Source organism: Buceros rhinoceros, unplaced genomic scaffold (genome assembly GCF_000710305.1).
Source record: "Buceros rhinoceros silvestris isolate BGI_N320 unplaced genomic scaffold, ASM71030v1 scaffold3926, whole genome shotgun sequence".
Lineage (NCBI taxonomy): Eukaryota > Metazoa > Chordata > Aves > Bucerotiformes > Bucerotidae > Buceros > Buceros rhinoceros.
The window spans coordinates 3,083-11,529 of record NW_010416733.1 but is presented as its reverse complement, the minus strand read 5'-3'; the positions used below and the strand labels follow the sequence as shown (position 1 = coordinate 11,529).

Sequence of the window (8,447 nt, the reverse complement as noted above, 5' to 3'; positions counted from 1 at the left end):
CCCTCCTTAAGATTAATCCACTGTAAGTGTATATCCAGTAAGCATATACCAGTATACACCAATACAAATGTTAGGGGGATACATAAATTTCAACAGTGGTCTCTGCTGCATGAAGGATTCAGCATTTTCTAGAGGCAGATACTTTTCTATCCACCTTTCAAGAACAGGAACAAAACACGCATTAACCTGATTGACTGATCACAGAGGGTTCAGGTGGTTCACTCATATCCAGACTAAATGGGCTTTTTACATATGTTTCTTTTTTATATATACTGATCTAGCTATAGATCTTTTCAGGTTTTTTTTTCTAATATCTGATGGAACCAGAAGATCTCTGATCCTTATCCAGCTATAGAATATATTTGCTTCTGCTGATATAGCCTGATTTGCAAGTCTCTCTATTAGAAAAGAGGGCGTAATTAAGGCAGGATGTTTTTAAGCCAGCCCAGGTCTAGAGGTAGAGTAGCAGTAGCTGGAGAAGGCTTGGAGCCTCTTCCCGGGAACAAACTCCTTTAGCAGGGTCCTGTGGACCCATGGACAGTTTGCAAGCTCCTCCTCTGCTAAAACCTGTGGTGAATTTCTTCCACAGTAAAGCTTGAAGATGAGCGAAGGAAAATAGTATGAGAGCCTTGGCAAATTTTTACTCCACTAGTAACACCTGAGGACTCTGCTAAGTGATGCCTGCTTGAGGTTTCATAAATGTCTCTCTCCCACCTACTAATTTCCCACCACAAGCTTGGCCCCAGCACTGCTGTCCCCCACAAATGAGGAGAAACGCCAGTGAAAGCAAGGCTGTGTGTTGGCACCGGGCAGGGCGGTCACAGGGTAGAGGTTGGTCCGTGGTCTCTCCAGCAGCTATCCAGAACTCTTATCCTGAAAGGTCCCTCCCTCCTGTTGTGTGTAGGTGCTACCTGTCACCGAGGGGGCTGTAGCAGCAGAAGACGGTGCGGCTGTGGCAGAAGGAGCTGGTGACCACGCTGCTACCACCGAGCAGGAGGGTGTTGCTGAAGGTGACAAACCTCAGGGAGAAGAAAAGGAGGCTGATGTGTCTCAGGTAACTCACGCTGGTGCATGGGAGTATGTTAAGGGGATTCAGGACAGACTCAGCCACCCAATAGAGGCAAGTCTGTTGCAGCTCTGTGCCTCCAGACCCAACCAGTAGCAAGGCTGAGGCTCTACTGGGATAGCCCTGGGAGGGCCCCACACAGGGTACCAGGGTATCCCTTCTTCTGAGCCCTTACTTTGGGTTGTGCCTGCCTCTGTGTCCCCGTGCTCCCCTGGGCTTTTGGAGATGGGACTTGATGGGCTGATGGCTCCTGTGATGTGCCTGGGAGCAGCACGGGCAGGGAATTGTTTGGGTTCCCTCTCCTGCTGTTGTCTCTCTCTGTGCTCCTCTGCGGACCTGAGCTTTATCCCATATCCTGTTTCTGGAGAAATAGGCAGAGAAAGTCATTGAATTTTTTTGCCTCCTGGCACCATGTCCTATCAATAGCATTACCTTGTTTCTGTAAATCACAGTGGTCAAGCTGTGTATCCGCACCTGGCCTGCTGCCTTTTCAAGTGCAACGTCTGAGGAGCTGGGGAACAGCTACTAGAGCAGACCCTGCAGCTGGGCAGCCGATTGCCACCTCTTGCCATTGCACATTGTATTTCTCCTGTGCACCAAAATAGGATGGTCTGGCAGAGGGTCGGTGAGCATTCAGGTTCTTTTCAGGTCAGATGCTCCAGCAAGTTTCATTAAATGCTTTTTGTCCGAGGTTTTGTTGTTGGTCAGGTGCTACATCCTTAGGCTTTTTGCTTTCTCTGTTCCCTGTTACATTGCTGTAAATCTGGAGAAATCCCCTCCGTCAGTCAAAGAAATAGGTCATGTTTCCTTCTTTCATCACCTTTGTATCACTATCATCCTGCTGACTTGAATTCCCAATGAAATACAGGACAGTGACTCCTGGAATTCATGGCTTTACCCAAGCCCACCCAAAGTTAAGAGCAGGGTGGAGGAAAAAGGTCTGTTTGTTTCTGTGCGCACTGAAAATTAAACCCAAACTACCTGCAGAGCAGTTTTATTATTTGCTGCAGTGATTTGTGGTAATAGGGGGGACTAAGGGGAACAGTGAAAATAGGGAATGGGTTGCTTGTTTGCATCTTCCACAATTACTGTTTTCTGTCTTCATGCAAGAATTCGCTGTGGAGAAGAAAGAAATCCCCATTCCCATATATGCCCTGTGCAATAAACAAAGAACTGTGTTTTCCTGCTTGGTATAAAGCACTAAATACTCTTGCCGACTTTTGTGGGGTTTCTTTGTTGGGGTTTTTTTCCCCAGGAAAAGGTCAGCAGCATCCCTTCTGTAGTAATAGAGCCAGCATCAAACAATGAGGGGGAGGGAGAAGAACACGAAGTTGTCATGAACGAGTCCAAAGACGCCGCAGCAGAGATGGGCACTCAAGGCACTGTCACGTCTCCCAGTGAAGCTTCGCAAGTTGAAAGCGAGCAGAAACTCCCTGAAGAAGCCCAGGCTGTACGGTCTCAAGATCAGCCTGTTCCAGGAGAAGATGCAGCTTCAGCAATGCCTCCTGGCTTCCTCTATAAGGTCTGCTGCTTCATTCTTCTTTTAGATGTCCCTCCAGGTCTAGCTACTGGGGATGACTCTGTCTGTGCCGGTCGTGGGGTGATTTCTGCAGACCAAAGTTTAACAACGAGGCACGTGCACACACAAATACACACAAACACAACCTGGACATGGTGTTATTGCTTCACGCATGAAGTCTGAGAAGACACGTTGTCTTCACACCGTTGTTGCTGCGCGTATCCTTGTGTAGCTGTAAGACTCGTTGAAGGACAAGAACCCTTTCATCTCACCAAATTGCTACTGAAAATTAATATACTGAGTAAAACTGCATGGCCGCAGAGTTAGTCAGCATTATTGTGTGATATATGCTAATAATAGATCTGATATGCTAACAGTATATTTGGTCTTTAAGGTCCCTTCCAACCCAAACCATTCTCTATTCTATGAATATTAAAAAAATGGCATTTTTCTGGCCTGAAAGTCTATAGTGAAAGTTCTCTTTCTGTTGAAACCCAGGAGACTTCCACAATTCATGGTAATGAAGGCAGAATGTCCTTCTCTGAATTTAGTAATATTATAGTTATAAACTGTTAGGGTAATCAAACAGAAAAGTTTAATGAGGCTTAAGAGAAATTCTCTCCTTGGCTGGCAAGACCCCTAGGATTTCCTGGTTCACAAGGTTCTTTGATAATGCTTCTCACTTCAGAATCACTGAGCAGCAGAAAAACTCCTTGAGGATGGATGAACTTTACACGCTTCTTATTATAATTTGCGTAGTTCAGACTAATTAGTCCCATAGCACTCCGTAAGTATTCCATTCTTCTTGGTCTGTTCTCATTGCTTGGTGTTTTCAGCAAACGTTGAGAATAACGTTAAGGTGAGGGTGAGCAGTATCATGCAGCTGTGACTCAGACGTGCCGACATAGTTCATCTTTTGTTTTTCATCACACTCCCCTGGGTCAGACACAAATAAGGAGAAGCAGAATATAAGCCTTCCATAAGGTTCCTGAGGCCATTTTCTTTCATGAGTGCAGTAAATAGGAGCTCTTTCCAGGGCAAGCTTTAAATGGGGTTCACATTACTCACCTCTTCGATAACCTGTTGAAATGGGTGCTGTACACCCACTCAAGTTTCCGTGGATGTTTACAGCAAGAGTAGTATCCAGTGGCCACAACAAAAGAATGAGAGTCGGAAATACTAGTTCAAGGGGGTGTCTTTCTCAATTTTATTTGCAAAGTCCTGCCACCCCTCTCTCAGATCTAGTAATGGTAGTAGGGAATGAGAGCAGTTTCTTCCAGAGGAGGAATTAGGGTGGCAGGACATGTGGGGTGCTGTGCTGTCATCGGTCCTTGAGATCCTGTAACCTTGGGAAAGGATCTGAGGTTTCCTTTGGAGTCTCAGGAAGACTCACTTAAGCTGTTCCTGCTTCCAAGGATACGAGTAGAAAAACTTTGAGAGGAATCATTGTCACCATTGATTTGAATGTCCCTGCCTGTAGCCGTATGTTTGCATAAAAAAGGCACATTACCGAGGTTTTTTTCTTGCAATAAAGCTTTAACAGATAATTTTGTTGGAAGAGTGTCTCCATTTAGATCCTGTGTGTATGTTTGGTGTTTGTTACTTTCTTCAGGTTGAAGTTCTACACGATTTCGAGGCAGCTAACAGTGATGAGCTTAATTTAAAACGAGGAGATATTGTACTAGTAATTCCTTCTGAGACCACGGCTGATCAGGTAAAAACGAGGTTCTTTTTTGTTGACGTTTTTCTTTGTCTCAGCTTTTTTCTCGCAGATTATAATTAATGGGAATGCGTATTCCAAATGTCGTTAACTTTTAGAAACCGTGGAGACTTTTGGTCTTTGTACTTGGTTTCATTTGAAACTAAATGGCACAGTTGGCTACAGCTGAACTCCTAGATAAATGCTACTAGCAGGATCTGCAGCAAATTTTCCAGGGCTTTTTTAATGTTCCTTTGCAGTGGATTTTCTACAGGCACACGTGCTCACAACAGCACAATACGGAAGGTGACTTACAAATTGTGCATTATGTTGCTATATATCGTCTTGCAGTAGAATTGCTTACCTGCTCCCTAGATGTTCAGCGCTTTTACGTGTGGATTTGGAGAAATGATACAGATTCATGCGCAGAGAGCACCGAGACTGCACACAGGTTGTGCTGTCCTACAGCCAAAGTGTATGGGGGTGCCGCTGTGTGTGCTGCAAGCCTCTAAAGCTAATCTGCCCTCTGGAAGCCTAACCTGAATTAGACAACAGTTTAATTTCGTTTAAGACATCTAATTTTGTTTTAACAACACATTTCAGGTGAATTTTGTTGATAGTGTCCAAAGGTAGGTAATAACCAGCGTTGGTCATCTCAGCTGAGCTTGCTTTTAATAGAAGAGACAAGTAATGGGGTTTTGAGTTTGTCTTTTATTTCAGATTTTTCTTTCAGCAGGGCACTTTGCTCTTTTTGTAGGGATAGATTCTATTATTCTTACTCAAATTATGTTGTATCTTACCTCATGGGCAGTTCAGCTGATTCTGTTACCAGTATTTGCAGAATAGGACACTGCTGTAAGGAGAACAAAATCTGTTCTGACTTCAGCCTGGATTCATTCTTAGGATGTTATGTGTTAAATATGCTTCATCTTCTCTCGGTGAATTCATTAAGTATATTCTTCTCTTGTGGTGCACATCGACATTCCATTAGCATTAATTGGAGTAAATTGTGTGCAACGATGGAGAAAATAAACCTTTATGTGTTCATGTTCCCGAAACCATTCTAGTCGTATCTTTACTACTCAGAACACATTTGCCTTTCCATGTTCACCATCACCATAAAGCTTAATCTTTTTTTCTTTTGCCAGGTACTCTGGTGATATATTTGAGTCTTTTTATCTTCGTTATTCTTTATTCTCCTTCAAAATTGTCCTGTCAAAACCCATGATTTAATATAGCTGGTAACATCAGCCTGCATTCCCCATTTGAAGCAAACCAGTCCCACCCAGTGGCTTCAGTTTTTCCGTTAGTCTTGAGCTGAAGTTATTATCCAGTAGAGCTGTTCATTCCTTCGTACAATCTATGCTGCTGTGCTAGAAAGCTGCAGTTCCTCTCTCCTTTTGTCTCACCTACTCCACACACTTCAAAACCACGTCCCCAGTTACACGTGCCCAGCCAATGCCGTGCTTCAGCTGCGTCTGCTTTACCGACGGTTATTTTGGGTCAGGGAGCCAGGACAGCACCGCAGGCATAGCGCGAGCTCTGAAGGCTCAGGGTGTACGCGCAGATCTGTTCGAGCTCCTCTCTGTGCAATAACAAAGTGGCAGCGTTAGAAATTGTGTTGTCAGGGCTCTTCTCCGGCTCCTGTTCTTAAAAGGAACAAAGCACGGAGTTACTGAGACAGTGAGATGAGAATAGGCTGATAATTTTTTTTAAATACTGAATTGATTTTACTCCAGATAGAATTGATCACATTTCGGAGAACCCTTTCCAATAAGCACTTTCCAATAAGAAAACTCTCTTTCGATTGCTCAGTCTGCTGGTCATCTGCCAAGTTCTGGTTTAGGTTTTCAGAAGTTTTTTGAAAAATAATTGCTTATTGACGAAATTTGAGTTTCTAGAGATAGTGAACACCAGTGGTTGCAAGAACTGTTATTTCTTCTGACTGATGATAGGTGAGCGAGAGAAAAGAACTGTCAGAGAAAACAAATCAGATTGAAAACTCCTTCCCCCCCGCTCCCCCATATATGTCATTTTGTAGTGTTTCTTGTCCGCTGCACAAGTCAAGATTATTGTGACAACTTTGAAAAAAATCTCGACAGAGATTTGCCCGTATGCAGATCTGGTGTAATACTGGATGACCTGGAAGACTGATCATCCAGTCTGGATTTCAGCTAGGGGTTAGGTGGGACCTGCAGTGTGCTCACAGTCTCAGCTGGGGTCTGGCAGAACAGAGAAAATGTCCTGTGCGAAATTGGAAGACCAAAACACCAGATCTTTTAGCCGTTGACTCTGAAACATCTTCAGGTGTGAAGCTCGTAGCAAAAAACAGGGAAGAGCTGACGTTTAAGAGACTCTTGTCTTTCTCCTTGCAGGAGGCTGGCTGGTTGACGGGCATTAAGGAATCCGAGTGGCTTCAGTACAGAGATGCAACTAGTTATAAAGGACTTTTCCCAGAGAACTTCACACGCCCTCTGGAGTAGTTCTCCACTCAGGCAGACGAACGTGGTGCGAAGCTAAGCCAGTAGGTTTTTAACCTCTTCGAAACACAGGAGCCCACCTTTTTGTAGTTTAAGCTGTTAATGGTTTACAGACTGGTGCCAGACAAAGCTTGTTGAAACATATCAAAATGAGCATGAATGCAAACAGTTAAGCTAGCAATTTCTGAAGCAGTACATGAAAAAAATCAAACAAAAAGAAACGTCCTTCTTTGTTCACACGTACGTGGCAACGGGTTTGTTTGTGCTTTGTCAGAGCTATGGTGATCCTGTATTTGGTCCTTTCCCATGAAATCTGAAATTAGCCTCCTCGATACCAAAACCTTAACTTCTCTGCACTAAGTGTATTGTATTGAGTTGCACTGCAGACGATTTGATTAGTTATCCTGTAGTAATGAGGTCAAACTATTATGAGTTTCATGTGTTTAAAAAAAATAAACTGCTGCAACGTTTTTCAGTGTTATTTTTGGACATGCATAATATATATACACACGAGAACTTACGTGTATATATAAGTGCATATGGATCTATATGCATTTTCACGACTCCATCGTAGTTCTTTGGCTGTGTAGTGTCATCAGTACATGCATTGCTCTTCCACTGTCTGGCATTACAGTAAATGGTTTTGTTCCAAAGCAAAACTAGCTGCTCCATTGCCAAAACATGATACAGTATCTGTGTTCGTAATGTGGAGTTTTCATTCTGAGATGATGAGTAACATCATGTTCAAAGCTGCTAAACCTTTGAGAAGGCATGGCTCGGACTCCTCTTCCAGCTGCAGTAGTTACCATGAGATAATCTGGAGGGGGAGCTGTTATGATGCTAATCTATACTTTTTTATTTAATTGGCTGAATAAATTTTAAAAAAGAAACAGAACTAATCTCTGAGAAGAAATAAACACAGTATATTTTCACTATATGTATTTATGCAGCGTACCTTCACAGATCCTTTTAAAATAAGATATATAATGTATCCTGTATCAAAAAGTCACCTGTAACTTATGTTTTCCAGTGCTGTGTCATTAAAAATAAACCTTTGATCCAAAGCAACTGTTTCATCTGTGGTGCTTTTGAAGTTTTGAAACACCAAAGTTTGCGTAGTTTATATGTTGTATCGGAGAATCTAATCTTAATTTAATATCTCTTTTTCCAAAGAAACAGCGTAACAGCTGCACCAACTAAATTCTTGCTCTCAACCCTAGTCGTGGCCAGAGATCCAAAAGGTCTGAACCCCAGCTCAGCACATCTCCCGGCTGCTCCTCCTGTTCCAGACTCTGACCACCAGCTAATATCTGTCCACAGGTACCAAGGGAGCTTGTCTGGCCGTGACCATCACTCAGCTGAAGATTACTAGTAGTGTGTCGCTTGTCCATTTATCTTGTGTGGAAAGGAAGTTCTCCATGAATCTGCTCTGTGGTGTCTGCTGAAGCATGGAAACTGCAGATATTTAGGAACATCTATATTTTTCTAGGAATTCAGTTATTTCTCATGATATTTTGGTTGTGGGCTTGTTTTGTGTGCAAACAGTATCTGTTTTGACTCTGTCTCTAATTTGTAAGATTTCGGTTGAAGAAACAGATTTTTTTTTTTGCTGCTCTGGAAGAGAAGGAAAGTTGGTTTCTCTCCCTTTTCCATAATAGGGTAGCATTCAAAAGCAAGGCTAAG

General features: G+C 43.0%; 1 protein-coding gene across 1 annotated transcript; it reads left to right on the top strand.

The window, feature by feature from the left end:
- Positions 1–904: 904 nt before the first annotated feature.
- Positions 905–7,829, top strand: LOC104488659 (amphiphysin-like; the record flags this gene model as incomplete). The annotated part of the gene is made up of 4 exons (XM_010137902.1): positions 905–1,054; positions 2,322–2,588; positions 4,198–4,299; positions 6,660–7,829. Coding segments are annotated over 4 exons (627 nt in total), but the record flags the coding sequence as incomplete, so codon positions are not given.
- Between the last annotated feature and the right edge of the window lie 618 nt (positions 7,830–8,447).